The sequence below is a fragment of the Stegodyphus dumicola genome, chromosome 7, assembly GCF_044657685.1.
Source record: "Stegodyphus dumicola isolate Sdum_Otavi_A_Nest chromosome 7, ASM4465768v1".
NCBI lineage: Eukaryota > Metazoa > Arthropoda > Arachnida > Araneae > Eresidae > Stegodyphus > Stegodyphus dumicola.
Window position 1 is genome coordinate 102,089,397 of NC_140774.1, and position 21,140 is coordinate 102,110,536.

A 21,140-nucleotide genomic window follows, 5' to 3' on the forward strand; every position below is an offset into this window, starting at 1 on the left:
ATGGTTTTGTTCCACCAAAGTTTTCCATAAAAGTTTTGCCTGATGACGCGCAGGATGAAAAACACTTCAGATGCTGATGTTAATAAGCAAAACACTAGGTTATCAATAAACCGGAAATGAAAAATAAATGCATAAATGAACTTTAAAAGGGAGGACAAGATGTAGCACAGAAAGTGTTAGAATTCACCTTTTCGGAAACAAAGACCAGGATCTGTAACTGACTAAAATTCTTCATTCTTCTAAAACAGAGAAGTGCGTTATTGCCCCGTCTATGACATAAGAACTGAGTATTGAAAAGTTTTAAGCAAACTCTTTTATTAAAGGGTTTAAGCTGAAAATAAATGCACGACTTATGCTTGCAAATTTAATCTTCGCAACTTGGTAAATACCAGTAACAGAAAAAATTAACTTCAAATTTAAATTAAGTCAGAACTGGACACTAATTCAACAGAATAAACAAACGATGCCTCAATTTATTAAGTGAGCGAATGACTTCATCTAGCAAAACGGCTGATGCTTGGTAATTACTGCAACAGCTGGGCATAGTAATAGGGCAAGCGTCGCTACCAAAAGCTCTTTCTCTAACTCTCTCTAACACTTTAAAAACTCCGAATTACATACTTTTAACTCATTTGCATCCGAGCGAGAGTTAACGAAAAGGAGATGTAACAGTAAAGTGCCAAATCATAAGAAAATGGGTTAAGCCACATATAAAATGTACTCTACAGTTCTTAATGGAGATGAATTCAGAACCATAATACATTATTTTTTTAGACACACCTGGTCTCCAGTATAAACCGTTTTAACAGGACTGGGTCATACTAGAAATGTAATAAAATGATTACCCTTATCACTCGTTGGGTAATTTAACTTCGATTTCTTCGTTTGATTATGCAATGTCAAAGAGAATTTATGCATTAGCAAACAAGACACATTTGGACTGCATTAAAAAATAACCAACAATAGATAAACAACTTACCTTTAGAAAGTTTGGTCACATAGACTAGTACATACATGAAGGGAGGTTAACTTCATGACATTCAGGGATAAAATATTTGAAAAGCATGTTTTTCAGTAAAGTAAAAATGACAGTCAGAATAAAAAATATTTTTTAAGAGTTTTAACACATGAAATATACTAATTCTGTGATTTATGTGGCATATAATAAAATCATTATATAAGATCACAAAGCTACATTCTGTCCTCTGGTAGTTTCATTCACCTTTGCTAGAATTAAAAGATCAAATAAGAAAAAGGAGAGTAAGGCTTTTCAGTCCAAAATTTGGAGTGAATTAAAAATTTAGCGTTATAAAATAAAGTAAAATCTTATTACAGTTCCACAGAGTCATTGCAAAAGATACCCTTTTCCGAAGAAAGACAACTTCGTAAGATTTAAAAAGAAATTAGAATTATATAATTTAAGAAACGAAAGTTTCGTCGAGTCATTCTTGATAATGCAGACATATTTTATTTATGTATATTTAACTGCATACATTTGTGATTATTTATGTAAGACTGCTACTTTATAGAAAACAATGTAAAATATTTTGGTAAAACTAAGTAAATTTTACATTTTGTTAGTATTTAAATAACAAGAAATAATATTTAGCATGAAATAGCTAGCTAGAGAAATACGTAAAAGATTTCACGCAGCTCGTTTTGTGTCTACAAATGTTATAATTGAAGCTTGTGAAGTTTAACAGTTATTCTTAAAATTACCAATAATTGTTGCTGTTTATTTTTAGTAAAATTATTCTCATGGTGACATAGGAGTTGATAATTTTTGACACGTTTTCAAAGAGAATTATATATATATATATATATATGTACGTTCAGTCACAAATATACTGCATTATAAAAATCACATCTTATGACTGATCACAAACATATTACTAATTAAAGTCACAGCAAACACGTAAGTTGATCAAAACGTATTGGGGTTACACATAAAACAACATGAAGATGGAAGGTACAATTTATTTTTAAGTTAAAGCTTTATGCTTTATTGTGTGAAAGAAATTAATAATTTGGAACTCGAAACCGGCTGAATACGATCAAAATTAACGTTCTTATTTACCGCATATGAAAATCAATCAATTATTTGAAAGCAAGCATAATTAAAATAGCGGTATGCAATTAAATTTCGTATGCGGTTTAGGTAAATAGATTTGTTGTAACATATGCTCATTAAGATGAAACAATAGAGCTGGATTTAACAAGTTTATTTTGTCCTAAAGTTTTTAGAGAAGGATAATTGAAAAGATAATATGAATTAGTAGCCCCTTTTAAGACAGACCTTCAACATCTACAAATCAAGTTATGATAAGATCACTACAGCTACCGTCAGAAAGAAAGGCTCATAGAATAACATGGTTAGATGACTATATTAACATTATGGCAATTACAGACTATACTAGACACTTGCTCAGCTTTACACATTCATTCCAAAACTAGATATAGGCGCTCAAGTAAATGTACTGCATGCTTGAGGAAGAAATGAAGCACATTGATGATATCTGTTACAAAATTTGTTAATACTTAATATGTTCTCTTAATACGTTTTGATCAACCTTCGTAATATATCACATAAAAATTTATGGAATATCTGTAGTCATCAATTAAAATTCAGATTCTTCTATTTTCTGTTTTTCACTAGAGCTAGATGAATGTGGAACGGCTTTGTACAGTAACCTGGACGGGAAGACGATGTTACAATTCGTACAGCTGACACATTCACGTTCAACATTCACAGCACTGGTACTCACCACTTGTTTAGATATATCCATTTGGCTGCCATCTTGTCCAGAATAATCTTGACAACGAATAACTGCCAGTCTGAGAGAGAAATTGGGATCAGAACTGAACATCTGTTTCGATTTCGCATTTTGGTCTTTTATCTTATCGTCAGAGCGAGACAAACCAACAAGTCTTCCGCTGTTACATTTCATAGGTAAATTTTTATCTTTCAAATTCGTTAGAAGACTAGCCTGGATATGGGTGGGAATGGGCATAGGAATAGCAACATTGGCATGAGGTGATCGATGTGATGATGATCCAGAACTGGAACGATGCGATTGGAAATGATCTCGCCACCATCGCCAACAGCAACAGCAACAACAAAGAAAGCTTGTGCAAGGATTTCCGGCGCATAGCTTTTCTCTAAATGCAACTCGGAAGCGATTGGACATCACGCTATACAGAACGGGATTAATTGTTGAATTGAAGTAATATAAGCAACCTAAAAGTAAAAATGTAGTAATCAAAATCATGAACATTTAAAAAAATAAGCATCAGAAGTTGGTATGCAGTAAAATTTCAGTTACTCTAAGTCTGATTACTCAGAACATTTGAAAATGGATATAAATATTTTACATATATGAAATTTTGTTTTAAAATTATGATCAACGTGTCTCCGTCAGATGAATGTTTTTAACACACAATGCTTAATAAATAAAACTTTATGCTGAAATTATTTTCACTGCATTCCTTTCCTCCTAAATTCTTGCCATTACTTTCTGGCAAAGCATGATATTCATTCTCTTGTGAGGATTTAAGAATGTAAAGAAAATTTAAATTTATTTTAGAAATGCAGTTCTGTTTTTGTTTAGAATAAATATAAGTTATATCCCTGCGCATGAGAGTTTTCTTGACACTTCTTTTTTCACATTATCCTATGCTTTTAAAAATATTTTTTTACTTCTAATATATTTTCCCTTGGTGAATGAAAACATAAAGCCTTTAAAATATCTTTTTTGTGTAGCTGGCTACATAAATATTTTTACCTAATACTTATACCGCAGAAAGAAAAAGATCCTAAATGCAAGGGAAATTTTATTAACTTACGTAATTACTTCACCTTTTTCGTAAAACTTTGATCGTGTAATTTTACATCATAATTTGATGCCACTTATTTTTTCAGAAATTTTTCATTGCATAAAACTTTTATATGTTTGATTTTAAATGTATTTTATCAATTTTTACATATCGGATAAATGTACGCTATATTTTCTGTCACATTTTATTACATATATTTATATGTACATGAACAGAAAATTCCAGCTGTGATTAATGTGTGAATTGCCGAAATTGCTCTTATCGCAGATTTTCAATTCTTAAAATTTTCTTTCTTGTTTCTTTCAGTTTCGACTTATCAAAGTTCTTTTGCATTTTATTAAAAAGCTTTTCAAAATAAATATTAATGTTGACAGAAAATGAATTCATGCATGCAGCTATGTATTCATTATACTTTGTGCATTAGAACACTCGAAATAAAATAACTCTTTCCGGCAATTTAAAATTCAAACATGTGATTAATTTTGCTGTACTGTTAGCTGAGATTTTTATTTTTACCTCTGAATGAATAACGATTGAATAACAATGAAGACATTTTAATTAGCATTTGTCTTTCACGGAAAATTTCATTCTTAGACAAACAGATTTTGCGCGTAATATCAACGTATTTCACGCAGGCTTCGTCCTCGTTCACCAATGGAGGAAAAACCATCTCATTTTTTGGATATGCATAGTTGATATCGATGAGCCAGTTTTGGTCATATAAAGACATAGATGCTCAGATCATCAGTTTAAAATAATATTCTAATTATTGTAGCGTCATGCTGATGGTTTCTGGCCCACAGGCCGAATGCGGCCACTCTAATTACTTAATCCGGCCCGTTATGAAATCCTGTGGAACGACATTTTAATTTCTTTCATACCCGATTTCGTACGCGAACAATTGAAATCATCAGTACGAACGTGCATTCATTGTTACAGTGCATATATATAGGTACCACTAATACTAGCGATCAACCTAGGCTGAGAGCACTAGATTAAAGACTTTGCTGAGTTACAAAATGAGGAAGAGTTTGTAGGGTTTATATTTATTTTACCTAACATTTATTTTAAGTTTAAGCTATCTTTCCTGTCAAGCCTTTACTTTTCCTTAGAATTGCCAATGCCAGAGTATGTAAATTATAGTAGAAAGCGCAGAGTATTCAAATTTTAGCAGAAGTAAATTGAGTTTAAATAGAAAGGAAACAAGATTGTAAGTGTGCTTCTTGAATCGCGAGCGTGAAGGTTGCTAGGTAGAAATTTAAGAACCGCGCGTTTCGGCCTGTGTGCCTATTCCGGCAGTTCGTTGAATCTTTCAACTTCTTAAACAGTAAGTTTGCTGAATCTCAGCTGTATCTTAGAACGCGGTTAAGTTAGTTACGATTATAGAGCCTCGTAGGTAGTGACCTCGTTATTTATTCATCCTGTCATTTATTTTTAGTTGTATTTTTCTATTCTGTTACACCGCCGGGTCGGCGTAGTTCGTGAGCGTCAAGTGAACGCATCTGTGATTTCTAAAGTGGAATAAAAAGGGATTTAAACCCTTCTTACGAGTTTGTGTAATTTACAGTTCAAAGCAGTCATTACTACTGTTGCTGACAAGTTGGGGCCACGCAACATTATAAGTTAAATGAATTCTCTTTTTCTATTCACATGCTAACTTATTCGAGTGAGCTAAACATTGTACTGCAAAGACAAAATTAGCACGAATTTAATATGTAGTCGAAATTCAGAGCATTTATGATAAAACATAATTTATTTGCTGAAAAGTATAATGAGAAACAGGTAAATCAGTTTTCATCACTGAAATTACAACAAGAAAACTTGAGAAATGATGATTCTGTCAAGTATAAAAAAGTAGTAAAAAAGTTCTATCTTTAATTTGACAGAAGATTTGAAGACTTTAAAAAATTGCAAAAGATTTGTCCTCAATAAGGCGTTTAATTTTAATTTACAGCACACTTCAGCCCAAAATCAGTTAGAACTGAATGATGTTTGATCGTACCCTTTGTTAAAGGAAAAGTTTCATTAAAGTGAGTTAATGGTTTGTTATGGTCTCTGAACGCAGATAAATTCAAAAACTTTCTGGGTTATATCAAAAGTTTTATTACGTAAAGCTATTTAGTTTGAAGCATGTTTTCATTAATGAAGTACACAAAAATAAATATTAATCACACATAACTGAAAAAAATTTATATTCGGTAGTAAGAATTGCTATTAGTGAGTTGGAACCTAATTTAATCGCAAAGTAAGAAACGAGATCTCACATCCCACATTAAGCATACTATATTAATTAATAATTGTTTTCTCAGCAATAAAAATGTATGCAATTTGTAATAAAAATAAAAATGTATGCAAAGATATAAAGTTATGAAAAATATTTAATTAATCCTCAATGCTTTTTTTCTTCATATTCGTTGAAATTTACTTGTACATTTTACATTTCTTTTGTTGACCAACGTGCAGGGCAGTTGTGATCACTTGTTCACCATCTAGGGTTTATTTAAAGTAAAAAGTGGGCAGTTTAGTGAATAATCACGCTTGGCCAAAAATAAGGACACCGCAAGAGCTCGTCCCATACGTGTACCTTTGTATCTTGGGACAACATTGCCCACATGACACAAACAATTTAACCAAGACCCTTTTGTCCCTTGATTAAAAGTATTTACTCACCCCTGCATTACACTTTATAGCAAAATTAGACATGGTTTAGCTGTTAGTATCAAATAGGGTTGGAGAAATTCCAGTCTTATTAATTAGTAGAATGTTTTAAAGCGCTATTGTATAGACAAGTAGATCTTCTGATGAATCACAAATCATTGGGAACCTCTTATAAACCTAAAACGCCTTACAGAATTCTTTGATAGAGACGTAATTATCATAACGCCTTTTAAAATGTTCCAGTATATTCCTTCTTTCCACGCTTTTTACTGGTGTGGTAGGTGTAAAAAGGATAATAGTCAGTAATATCAGATTACTTTCGTATTTATTTTTAATTGTTTTGGTATTATACCGTACTGTTTACCACTAGATTAGCGGTCATTATTGCATACCGAAACCCATCTTTTACGCACAAGTGAACGAAGTAACATCGCGTGTTCATAATCCCAATATGCCGTGCTATAATTAATTTTTTGAGAAACTTTCTTTGCAATGTAATAATATAATGCACAGGAATAAGCATTTAAATATTGTTAAATATGCGTCTAAATATTATCATATAGCCCAATTCCTTAATAAGCATCATTCAAATGTTCTTATTACAGAGGCTGTTCGCACATTTTTAGACGATTTTGGTAAGCGGTAATAAAACATCGTTTGCTGCAAAAGAAGTAATAGCAATTGCACTATGTTTTTAAAAGTCAAAATTATTGTCTGTGGCTTGAAAGTTTTGTTTTTATTCAAAATGGCGAATTTAACAAAGCAGTGGTTCGAAGGCTACATTTACGCTCTTTCCGAAGAGAAATATGCATACTCCGTTATCCAAAAACGATGTGAGAGTCATGGTTTTGTGATATCTAAAGCGTCGGTAGGTAATATCATCAACAAGAAAGGAAAAAAACGTCAAATTGGAGCCTCAAGTGGGACAAAAATTCCAAACAAGTATCCAAGGAAAAAACGGACATCTTCGACTATTGCAAAGGTACGTTGTTTAATGTTAAAAGAAAATTCCCCTAGTCAAAGGACAGTTGCAAAATCATTAAAATGCTCGGTGTCCACTGTAAACAAAATGATAAACGTTGATTTAAATCTTAAGAAAGCGAAAAAACGCAATGTGCATCGTCTTCTTCCAAGCTCAATGCAGGACACGCTGTAGAATTCTATATGAGAAACACTCATCCAAAGAAAAATTGAAAACAATTGTCACAATAGATGAAGTATGGGTGTACTTATATGATTGTAACAAAAAAAGAGCCATTTATTATCATAAAACGGGAGAAAAAAATTTAAGTACATGGTTCAAAGAATCGAAAGAAAGGTTTTCTAAGGGGTTCATGATTGTTGCTGGTTTTTCTTTTAATGGCAAGTTAAAAATAAAGAGAGTGCAAAAAAATGTCAAGATTAACTCCAAATACTATCAGGAACATATTTGATCGCCAATTTTTCTGAATGAAATACCATCGCTTTACCCACAGTGCCATCAATCTGTGAGACTCCATCAGGACAAAGCTAGCAGTCACACATCAAAATCCACTGTAAATTTTCTAAAAGAAATGGAACAAAAAACTGGTATCAAAGCCATATCCTTCACTGATACTCCTACTAAATCTCCCGATGTGTCACCTATGGATTTTTGTGCTTTCGGACTTTTAAAAACTGCATTATCCAAACGTTGTCCCAAAACCCTAACAGGACTCTGGAAAGCTGTCCGGGAGGAATGGGATAGAATACCTCTTCTGCCACTTCAAAAGGCATTATTATCCTGGAAATTGCGGTGTAGAAAGATAGTTCAGAATAAGGGATGTCAAATGGAACATTTAAAACGCAAGAATTTTATGTAATTTAGTTTTGTGAATACAATATACATCGTCTAAAAAATGTGTGAACAGCCTCTGTACTTCCCACATCCCGAAACATGGATAAGGTTAGACGAAATTTTTAATCTCGTTTTCTTTATTTAATCCGAGTTTAACATTCGACAGCTTTTTTATAACAGGAAAATAAAATTTGGATTTTCGATACACAGATAATTGATACTTAATTAATAAAATGGATTTTTTTAGAACAAAGCAAGTACATCACGACAGAATTCCCAGCAGCTTAGTGAAACGAGTCGCAGAGTGATCTGAAATTGGTGATTCGCCGGCCGTATATGGCCTCCGAAGTAATTTTTCACCATCCTAAAATATATTTAGAGTTAATTAATTAGACTTTAGAATATATTTACAGTTAATTAATTAGCCTTATTATAACGTTAATTATTATGAAAAGACTGTAGAAAAGATTTAAGATTTTAATAATTTTGAATCCAGTTTTATATTATTTGTCATAATCATTAAAAATGCCCTAGAAAACCTACAGATAGAACTAATTGACACTGGGTAATATATCTTGTGCATGGATTTCAAGATATAGAAGATTCGATTAAATTTTATTTGTACTTTTCAAGAGACGGTTACGAATTTTTGCAAGAAGAATAATCGCTTTCTTTGGGAATAATATGTAACAGTCTTCTTCCAATGCTGAAAATTAAAAAGTCTAAGAAAATAACTGTATTGATTGATGAATATGCAAAATAGAGATGAAGATAGTTTCGAGTAACTTTTCTTTAAGGTTACAAACTGTATTCAAATCGAAACGCCATCAGATACTGCAGCTAAAAACGAGAAATTTATAAACATTTACATCCATATATATATATATATATATTTTCCGTAAATGTCAGAGAAAAATTTAATAAATGTAAGAAACAGAATAGGTTTTCATTATTTATTCCCATGTTTTGTCCCATCTGAGAAAGTTCCGGAATTAGTACAAGTATGTTAATTAAGGCTTAAATAAATATATTAGAATTATTTGAAATAAATAATAGCTAGAAAATTTAATGTTTTTGCTGTCAATATGTTTTAATTACAAAGTATAATCAACAGAATTTTTTACAGATACCAGTTTTAGACTTCAGTCGTAAAATAAGTATAAATTTGAAATTTTTTTTGAGTCATTATTATTACTGTTTATGCATGTTTGGTTGTAAGGATCCTAAGTTTTACTAATGTTTATTTTATTTTAAATCTTTACTATCACTTCTTATTTTCTACTTCCAGGCAGAATTAAAAGCTTTAACATATTTATGCAAATTTGTCTTGCTAACGCCAAGTACTTAAGTTGTGGCTTTTTGCCAAGCAAGAGAGAGGAAGGAGTTATTAGAAGCAGGCCGCTTGCCATAGTACTTTTACTCGGTTGCTGGTTGCCTTCAAGGCTAGAGGTTTAGTCCTCTTGATAAGTTCAAACGTATCGTAGTTTTTACTACCTACGGATTTTGTTAAATAACGGCCAATCTTAAAGTTAGGCACTTGTATATTAATCCAAAGTTAGTTTTAGTTATAGTTTTAGTTAGTAGTTTTATATTCTTACGTTCAGACCACAAGTGGTTGGTCTCTGTATTCCGAAGTTCCGGAAATCGCTGTAAAGATAGAAAAATAAAGGGCTTCGTATACCCTTCCTGTGTGTATTGTCTACTTCACAATTTATTGAACATAACTTGAGTAAGCTCCCTGTTCCGAGTCAGGAAAGTTCATGTTTCTAAAGCAAGTATAGAGGAACAGAAGTCCTGATAGTGGCGCCCGACGAAGAAGAATAACTATGGCCTAGTTTCCAGAAGAACCTGTGGTGCCTGCAGAAGGGGCTCAGAATCCAGAAATGCCAGCTGCCGCCCTGGAAGGATTTGGTTACATCGTCCAGACCATGCGCGCATCGATGAAACCAGAAGCAACATTCAATGGAAACTCACCGGTAACCAGTTTTTTGGAAAAATTGGATGACCACTTCATGCTGTACCCAGTCCATGAATTCCAGAAAGTCACCTTAGCTACCAGCGCTTTGAGGGGCCAAGCGCTTAATTGGTTCAAATGTATAGGCAGAAGCCTCTTGGGTCAAGCGGGAAGCCCCACCTATACTTACGAAAATTTCAAGACTGCCTTAGTAAAAGCCTTCCCTGTCGTAAGAAACCGTTCAAAGTTAGAAGCGAAAATCTTCAGCATATACCAGCAGCGATTCGAAAATCTTTCCACCTTTATTTTAAGAAACATACACGTCTTTAAACTCTTGTATGGAAGCCGTCCGGATCCTGAGATAATCCAAGTAATTTGGCCGAGGTTACTTCCCCAAGTACAAGACTTTATTGAATTAAGGAATCCGACTACACTGGAAAAGTTATTTGAGCTAGCAATCCAGTTTGAAAGTAGAAGGAAGGCGGACATAAAAAGAAGACGCCAGTATGAGCAACGAAGCCAATTTGGTTCGCCAAGACCACAGCAAAGGCAAGAACACGGCTACGGTAGCAAATCGAATCAGTGGGCAAGGAAACCCGAGTATCCAAAAACAACCGGCGAACGTCGACAGTTCAATAGTAAGCCAGAAAAAAAGTCTTATTTTCATATTCTTACGTTCAGTAAGGCCAGCGGAAAAAGAAGGAAGGCATGGAAAAGAAGAAACAAAATTTAAACTAAAACGGATTTCTGCTGACGGGAGGGTGCAGAAATCCGAAGGCCAAGAAAACCCCTCTTCCTTCAAGTTAAATACAGTTATTGTGAAAAATTTGACTCTTCCAAAGATTGAAGTTTTGGTGAACAACATCCCAGCCACCGCACTCCTGGATACAGGCGCGCAGTGTTCCTGTGTGCAGAAGATTTTTTTAGGAAGTATATCCGTAGATACCGCGTATATAATTCGGGACAGTAATAGCTGCGCAGGTAGAAAGATGCAAATGCATAGGTAAATTACCATTATAAATTCGTATCAAGGACGAGCAAGTAAAGATCATGTTTTTAATCGTAAAAAATTTACAAGCACATGTCATTTTAGGAATAGATTTTCTTTCAAAGGCAGAAGCAACGCTGGATTTTAACGAAGCGTCCCTTAAGCTTACGATGAAACCAGTTCGAGAAGAAAAAAGAGAACCACCGACGTTAAATCTCAACCACCTGCCTACGGGAGAGCAACAAAAAATTCGACAAGTAGTAAGTGAATTTGCTTCGTTATTTAGTGATATTCCCGGATTTACTCAAGTTACTAACCATAGTATCGACACCGGAGATTCACTGCCAGTTCGCCACAAACCACTTTGGTATGATAAGAATAAAGAAAAATTATAGAGTGGCATATTCGAGATATGTTACGTAAAAAGATCATAACGCCCATCTCAAGTAGTTATGCTAGCCCGGTTGTGTTATGTAAGAAAAATAATAACTATCCGGTAACACATCCGAGAAGGTGGCGTTTTGCAATTGACTATCGTAAATTAAACTCCATGACTAAATATCCGGTATATCCGTTACCTATTATTGAAGAAATTCTACGGAACATAACTTCTACCAAATATATGACTACGTTAGACTTAACGACTGGTTATTTTCAAATAGGGGTTAAACCAGAAGATGTGCCTAAGACTGCTTTTATAACCAAGTCTGGCACTTATGCATTCTTGCGTATGCCGTTTGACCTTTCAGGGGCACCGGTAACATTTCAGCGATGTATGGACATTGTGCTAAGGCCTGTTCTAGGAAAGACCACATTTATCTATTTAGACGATATCATTATTACTAGTGATAATCTGGACCAACATGTACAAGATTTAAGACAGGTGTTTTCATTATTAAATGAGGCCGGTCTTAAAGTCAATGTCGAAATTTGCAGCCCCTGAATTAAAATACTTAGGTTACAAAATATCTCAGAAAGGAATCGAGACGGACGAATCAAAAATAATCGCTGTGCAAAAGTATCCGCCGCCAAATACGGCGAAGAAGCTCTCTTCTTTTCTAGGACTTTGTTCATATTATAGGTCCTTTATAAAAGATTTTGCAGCTATTGCTGAACCATTGTTAAAATTAAAAAGGAAAAAGGCAAGATTCTCGTGGACGGCCGAAGCCAATAGTGCTTTCGAAAAATTAAAGCAAGCATTAACGCAAGCCCCTGTTTTGAAATTTCCTGAAAACGATGAGAATTTAGAAATTTCAGCGGATGCTTCGGATTATGCGGTAGGAGCGGTACTTTCGCAAAATTAGCAGCCCGTGGCATTTTTTAGTAGAACTTTAAATCAAACACAAAGAAATTATTCCGCGACTGAGAGAGACGCACTTGCAGTTCTGTTAGCAGTGCAAAAGTTCCGAGTCTATTTTGGAACGGCGCCAATAACAGTGTGTTCTGATCATGCGGCGGTAACTACATTGTACTCAGGGAAAAACGTATCCCCAAGGTTAATAAGATGGGCACTCAAGCTGCAAGAATATAATCTGGTAATCAAGCATACCCCCGGAAAGGAAAATATCGTAGCAGATGCCCTGTCACGAATTAAACTAGACGAACAGGGTAATACCGTAAAAGTTGCAATGCTGACAGCATGTACAATAAATTCCCGAGAAACTGTAATAACCGAACTGGGTAAGGATCCTGAATTTAAAAATATTTATGAGTTTTTAAAGGATCCTGAAAATTTTAGCCACCAAGATATTGTGGCGATAAGGAATAGGGCGGCCCGTTACGAACTAATAGATGGTCTATTATTTTACACAAAAACTACGAATTCCAACAACGAATTTCAACCTGTTATCCTAACTAGTCTTAGATTAAATATACTGCAGGAGTTGCACGACTCGCCTTTAGCCTCTCATGGTGGTGAAAAACCATCGAACGCGTACGCGAAGCAGTTTATTTTCCTGAGCTGCTAAAGTTAACAAGGACGTATGTACAGTCCTGCCGAACATGTCAAGTAGTTAATTATATTAATTTCCGCCCGGCCGGGTTTCTAAATAGCATTAAATCAGAATTTCCAAATGAAATAATTCGCATCGATTTATTGGGCCCTTTCCCAAAAAGTCAGTTAAATAAAAGTCGAGATCTCCTTGTTATAATTGATGATTTTAGCAAGCGGACCGAAATTGTTCCCTTAAAACGAGCCTCCGCGAAATTAGTTACTGATTCTATTTTAAATAAATATATTTTAAAATACGGGGCGCCCCTAAAAGTTATATCGGATAATGGTCCTCAATTTGTAAGTAATATATTTGAAGACATGTGCCAAAAACTGGGCATACGTCATTTAAAAATGGGACCGTATCGGCCGCAATCAAATATAGCGGAACGGGTCAATAGAAATATAGTGAAAATTATCCGTAGTTATGTTAAAAATTTTCATAAAAGCTGGGATAACTATGTCAATGAATTAGCTTTCGCCCTTAGGACCGCAAAACATGATACGACGGGCTAAACTCCTGCTGAGTTATTTTTATGCAGAAAGATTATAACGCCGTTAGATGAATTATTTTATGTTCAACAAAGAGCTCCAGAATTTAAAATGGGCGATATAGAAAAATTAATTAAAGAAGCAAAAAAGAACACTGAAGTAGCACAAAGAAAACAGAAGCTCTATTACGATATGAAACGACGGGGAGTAACTTATAAAGTAGGGGATGAAGTGTTAAAAATTAAGCATTCACTTTCTTCAGCACCAGAAGATAAAACTGCCAAATTTTATCCACCATTTGAAGGACCATATGTCATAGAAAAAGTAACTCAGGCTGTAGTGGTGTTAAAGGCCAGGAATGGTGAAACCTGCACCGCAAACGTTCACCAGATAAAACCATTTTATAATCGTAATAAAATGCCAATATTTCAAGATCTTTTGCAGGATCCGGCACGGCAGGCACAAGCTCCAGAGGTGGAACAACGACAATCACATGGGCAAGCCATTACTAGACAGGAGCAATTGAAAAGAAAGTTTCCCCGTTGGAAAACTGAAGGTAACAAGAAAAAGAAGCCGTTCCACCGACCAGAAAAGAGAGGGCACGACCACCCACAGAATGAAGAAAGGAGAAGTACGACTAATGCAAAGAGAGCCAGGAGAAATGACAGCAACTATAACACGGCTCCAAAACGGAAGATCTACCCATCGGATAGGAGTCTACGCAGCAAATGTCGACGAATTGATGAAGGAAGACCAGCTGCAGATGCAAAGAAGCAAGAAAAATTTGAACAGCCAGCAACGAGATTCAGGCAAGAACGAGAGACAGTTGTCCCGGTTCCGCCATGACCAGCTGCCATCAAACGGCCGAGACCACAGGCAGAGGCTAAAAAGAAGGTCTTCAAGGGTGACCGAACTGGAAGGAAAAGAAAGCTCATGGAGGAAGGAACCGAAGGGCGAACCCGTACAAGACGGAAGATCAACCAGACTGTAGTCTTCGCCACTTTCCAAGCCTGAGCAGAAAAAAGGATGTCTGAATATCACAAAGATAAGTAAAACTTTATGTTACTTTGAAACCTTAAGTTAATTTTTCATTCTTACTGCAAGTGGCAGAATTTAAGAAGTTTTACCTCATGTGAAGCCTATCTTTATCGCCAAAAAGGCGAGAAATGAGTTGTTACCTATTTTGGTATTATGGTTTTCAATTACTCGCGAGTAAAACTAAAATTAATGTATAATGGGAATGTGTAAATACTTGAATATTGTAAAAGCATTGATAATCTTTGAGAAAGGTACCTTAAGAAAATTGTAAACATTATTGTATAAAATTTTATAAAAGATTGTGGCAAGAAAGAAGTTTTAGTCTGAAAGACTTTTGAAATGTAGTATTTCAATGTAGAAGAATTGGCACTTGCTTGGAAAAGAATAGAAGTTAACAATGTACCACTAATGTATGTTTTAAAATGCGTAAAATTAACGGCATGTTAATATGTTCTTATATACAATGTGAACTGTTATCTTAAGAGTTAAAAAATACTGTGATATGTTAAAAGTGAAAATATTGGAGTAATGCAAAAAATTTTAACTTATTGGTGTGACTGTAAAAAGAGCAAATTATTGTGAATATGTGTTAAAGGTTGAATGAATGTAGTTCGGCTCTCTGACGCTACACTTCAGAGTTAGCCACTTTTCAGAATAGTACCTCAGGGTTTAGAGATGAATATAAGGTGTGTTCTGAGGTCTTGTTATGTTGAATTTTAACACGTTAGTGTTTTGATTGCAGGCGGTAGTGTTGAACACTTGTACATAGACACGCTCGTGTTTGGTGTTTTCCTTTACAACACATGTCAGAGAGCACGGGGAGATAATTAAATAACGTCATGAATGAAATAAGAATGTTAAAAGAGAAATATAAGTATTCATGTTACTTGCCATTTAATTGTGTAACATTTCATTAAACTAGTTTTCCTTCCAGATCTCTGGAAGGAACCAGATTTCAACTAAGAAACTCCTGTTTATAGATGCAGTACAGATGAAAAATCTTGTCCATGGAGTTGATAATGTAAAAACGACTTTTTTTTTTTAAATTTCTAGTTTCTAGTGAGAAATATTTGTAAAAGATTTGCCTCGCGTTAGATTCTAGAGCTAAAAGTTTTCAGTCAGTCGTTGAGCTAAAGTCGTTGTAGACCTCAGTTTCAAACTAATTAACTCTGGCGGGAAGTATGTAAGGATCCTAAGTTTTACTAACGTTTATTTTATTTTAAATCTTTACTATCACTTCTTATTTTCTACTTTCGGCCAGAATTAAAAGCTTTAACTTATTTATGCAAATTTGTCTTGCTAACGCCAAGTACTTAAGTTGTTGCTTTTTGCCAAGCAAGAGAGAGGAAGGAGTTATTAGAAGCAGGCCGCTTGCCATAGTAGTTTTACTCGGTTGCTGGTTGCCTTCAAGGTCAGAGGTTTAGTCTTCTTGATAAGTTCAAACGTATCGTAGTTTTAGCAGCTCTCTGTACTACATACGGATTTTGTTAAATAACGGCCAATCTTAATGTTAGGCACTTGTATATTAATCCAAAGTTAGTTTTAATTATAGTTTTAGTTAGTAGTTTTATATTCTTACGTTCAGACCACAAGTGGTTGTTCTCTGTATTCCGAAGTTCCGGTAATCGCTGTAAAGATAGAAAAATAAAGGGTTTCGTATACCCTTCCTGTGTGTATTGTCTACTTCACAATTTATTGAACATAGCTTGAGTAAGCTCCCTGTTCTGAGTCAGGACAGTTCATGTTTCCAAAGCAAGTAAACAGGAACACAAGTCGTGATATGGTTAAATATTTAGTAAAAAAATTTAAATTTACTTAAAAATATTTTAGTTCATTAAAAAATTCCGTCAGCTGTTTTTAAATCCAGCATTCTGACCGCGTGCAGTTCGCGTTTGAGATCATTAGCATAAAAACGTTATTTATATAAAAACAAAAACAACAACAATGTTTCTCCGTGATAATATTTTTCAGTATTTGTGTTTTTATTCAGCTTCGGTGATGAAGAATAGAATTCACAATTTTCTACTGTTGGAGATACGCTGTAGCAGTATAAAATAACATTTAGTGTCAGGAATCTGAACAGAACCGTAGGTTTTATCCAGGTGTTCGTTATAGTGAGGTTTGATTGCTTTTCCGTGACTGAAGCAAAGCGATTCAAAGTACTATAAACCTCGAATTGCTATTTAACCAACTTGCAACGCTTTTAAAATTACTTTATGCAGAATATAATATTATACTAGTGAAAGTTTAATTCTATTACTAGTTTCCTGTTAGTAACTGCATTTAGCCTCTGATGTCTAAACACCTTCTTACTTTAGATAAAAACAAGACATCAAGCAGATTCTGCAAAGGGTAAACAAATAAGATCAATTTAAAAAGAAATTGTTTCTTGGGAACTGTACGAGGAACGAAGAAATATTGTATTTACGAAGAAAGATAAAAGCAGACAAATTGAAAACATAAGCTTGAAGTTGTCTTTTATGGCTTAGGAGATCGTAAAACTGATAAAAATGGACACATGGTTAAGCAGAACAGCTTCTGAACTAATTGAGCAAAGTAAAAGAAGTTTTGTTGGGCTTTTTTGAGTCTAGAATTTCTGGAAAACGTACTTCTGAAAGGAACTTACTCTAAGAAGTTTCATATTATTTAAACAAGAAAACGTGACTGAAAAATAAGGGAGATTGACTGTCATTCTGATAATATTAGAATTGATTATCTTTTGGAGGAGTAAAGAAAATAGTTAACCGGGAGAAATTTGGAGGACAGATTGGAATAGTGAAAAAAATTATCGGAAAAAATATTAAAGGAAGAAATATTAGGAAAGAAGATCTTTCACTTAAAATAGTTTCTTTTCCATCTATTAAAAATGTTTCATTGAAAATTTGGTGTATCGCTTTTATGAGAAATAAGATTTTGGAAAGGCAGTTCATTCTTGCTGTTAATGACGAGACGCTGAGCCAGACGCAAGGAAAAAATTAAGCTTCCTTCTATGGTAAGTCTTACCATTAGACTTCATATTTAAAATACAACTTTATACAAATATATTATAGTACTATAATAGCAAACATAAATCCCTGATTAACATCAGTAACCGCTAGTTGGACATATAAATGACAATAAAAATGTAGAAGAATAGTTTTCGAGGGAAACAATAGTGGAATAAATCCATACGCTTTCAGAAGCTATTTCGTGATGTAATTTTCTCCTCTATTTATCAGAGTGTGAACGTTTACAACAATTTATCCTGACACATCGCACTCGTGGAAACACGAAGCAGTTTTACAAGCAACTGTAGAAAATTAAAAAGAGAGTAATGCCGATTTCATCCTTAAAAGAGCACTCAATTTCACCAAGCGATACAAAACTTAGTTGAAAGGAACACTTTTTAAAATCACATCTTAACATGGTAAAGAGAAAAAACGATAAAAAAGTTTAGGAATAAGAAGATTTTGTTGTTTGCCAAAATATTTCGAAGAGATTAAATTATAGTAAAAGGCAGTGCGATTATATGGCTAAGAAAGAGAAATGAAGAGATGCATTCATGGTGAGAGAAATGCATTCATGGAAGAATTTTGAAGAGAAAATATCATGTATTTCCAGTACATATAAAGAAAATCATGGAATCTTCGTGCAGCCAGACCTTCATCTGTCGAAAACAACACGCCGAAAAGCCAATTTTCGGTAGCTTTAGTGACTCGACTACTGGAGTATCTATCACGTTTCGAAAGAATTGCTAATATACTGCATTTTGCACTATACTGAGGCATCGCGTTCTTCTCTGCGATAATAATAGGCTTTCGTTACTGAAAATTCCAGAACTGCGTATGAGCTATGAAGAATAAAACACCTTCACGTCCTTACAAAGGAAATGAAAATCCAAAAATGTCGAACTCTTCACAATTTGTATGTTATCGTTGCGCAAAAGGCCATTTTAATCTTCTCTGTATTGTTCCAATTTTCCTATACTTAATAATTAAGTCAGAATACTACTTCGAAGACATTTTATGTTCTAAGAACTTATATACTTATTTTAAAAACTAAGAATAATAAACCCGGAACATATTTAGAGCCTTAATGTTCTTAGCGTGCATATTTTGAATGCCGTGAGGGGGATATTAGAATAGTAATTTACAGATGATAAAGAACATTAATCAGTAGGCTGGAGGTACCACCTGCAGACAAATAATTAATTCTCGCACACAAGTAACTATTAATTCACACGGACGGATTCACGCCGAAACGTTTGCATGCATGAGGGGAAAAAAACATCACTGGGAGAAAAGACGTTCTGTATCTTATCTTTTTTACTTTTGTAAGCGATTTTTGATTAATTAGACGAAACTTAATTCTTGAAGAATAAATTAAAATTTTATTTACACAGAAACTAAGCAAAAAATAAAACGCATACAATCCTGAGGACATATTAACCCTTCCTGCTTAAATCCAATGAAACATTCATTTTCACTTTGTCAAGGCTGGCACTCACGCGAAGCTAAATAATAAATAAATTTCTCGAATGACAATAGAATCCTCTTTTATCATAAATTTCCTATGCATACTTATATGTTAAAGGTGAAAAAATCGTGAAAGAAAACGTCACGAAGAAAAACAAAGCAACGAGAAAACATCGTCAAAGGTAACATTGTGGGAGGAATGAAAGTGGGGAGAAAACATTGCAGTTCTAAAACATGGAGTGTAAAACATCGTAGTAGAAAATAAAGCTGTTCGAAAGCATTGCTGTAGCTAAAAATGCAAGAAGAGAACTATTAAGCATTTAAAAATGAAAATCAGTGGAACTTTAATCCTACGTATAGCAGTTAACAGAATTTTAAATTTATGTACTTTAACTATTAAACATCATTATTTAATCTCTTTTATAAAGCTGTATCTATAGTTTTCTTGAAAAATGTCATCTAAAAAATTAGAAAAGAAAAAATGAGTAACTGCATGAGATGACTTACAATAAATATGTTTAGTTAATTATCACATTGTAAAATTATATTCTTTCACTTAATTAATCTGATATTCCTTTAGTAAAAATTAAATCTTGTTTTGTTTCAATCAGTACAAAGTGTATAATAATTTTTCTCATTTCATTACCCATGGCCTAGGTAAAGTCTGCTCCTTTACAGATACACGGGATTTAGTAATTCTGAAGATAATTTAAAATTTATTTTCATCATTTCGGTATCTTATAGACACAGATGCTCGATATTTTGCTTCCCCTGAATCGCAAAAATATGAATCTGCGCATTAACTGAACTTGCACACTGCAAGAGAAATAACATCAGAGACTAGATAATGCTTTCAGCGTAGTAATTTTTAAACGTTTTTCTTCATTTGTTTTGCTTGAATATTTAAACAGATACTTATCTCACGTTCAACAACATTTTCATATTTCTGGCAATGGAACATTTACTCTAACTGTTAAATCAGCAGGAAAATAAATTGAGTAAAGTGATTTTATATACAATAGCGAAACATTTCTCTTTGAGTTTCTTGAGTTTTAAGAGATTCCATTAAAGAAGATAAATAGGAAGAAGACGTTTTTCTTGGGTATGTAAACTCCCGCGGGAATGTGGTCGGTGTTAGTGTATCTTAATTTGTTTCCTTTGCAAATTTTATTGGAAGAAATATTACTTTAACTAAAAGAGTCGGAAGACTAGATTTCAAAGTTAGATTATATTAATGATTTTTGGTAACGAGGTGTTTCAAAGAAAATATCAGGTATAATATTGTATTTAATTTTACTGAAAGTTTTCTTACTTATACGCTATTTTGGTTTTGGCAGGAGGGATTTTTCTCAAGTTATTCAGTGTTGATAATGATTGAAATACCTTGTGGGTTCAGCAAACTTTAGAGACAAATATTCACCGGGTATGATCCCGTGAATCCTTTCAAAAACTTCTTAGCTTGTCTAGGTAACCTTGTTTAAATTGAAAAGAAAATTTAGTGTTGAGTTAAGAAGTGCGAGAATTCAAGATTGCTAGATTTGTTGATTCATTAGCCATTAAAAATATATTGTGTAATCCGTAATTTTCAAGAAAGATTTGATTTGTTTTGGAATGGAAACTTTTCCAAACCTGTTATCTAAATCAAGATTTTATCATTATATATTTATAGTTTGCAAGAAAACAAAGATTACAGGAGATAAAATATGGCGCACTGCCGTAAAAATATGGCAGACGAAAATTTCGAGGAGAAAACAAAGCAAAGGTAAAATGTCTTCATGAGAAACGTCGTAAGAAAAGAGAAAAGGAAACATCGCAGTTCATAAACATTGTGGTATCAAACACTGCAGTAGAAAACAAAACAAAGCAGTTAAAAACTTTGTCACTAAAAAAAATGAATTTGGCTGATTTAAACTACA

General features: G+C 33.8%; 1 protein-coding gene and 1 pseudogene across 1 annotated transcript in view; both read right to left on the reverse strand.

Moving 5' to 3' along the window:
* Positions 1-2,618: 2,618 nt before the first annotated feature.
* LOC118180219 (neuromedin-U receptor 2-like) overlaps positions 2,619-21,140 on the reverse strand; it is a 312,407-nt gene continuing 293,885 nt past the window's right edge. The window contains exon 5 of the mRNA XM_085821406.1: positions 2,619-3,238. Coding sequence (XP_085677532.1) covers positions 2,619-3,238 — 620 coding nt within the window. The remainder of the gene's footprint in view (positions 3,239-21,140) is intronic.
* On the reverse strand, positions 18,649-18,747 carry LOC118204285 (U6 spliceosomal RNA; annotated as a pseudogene).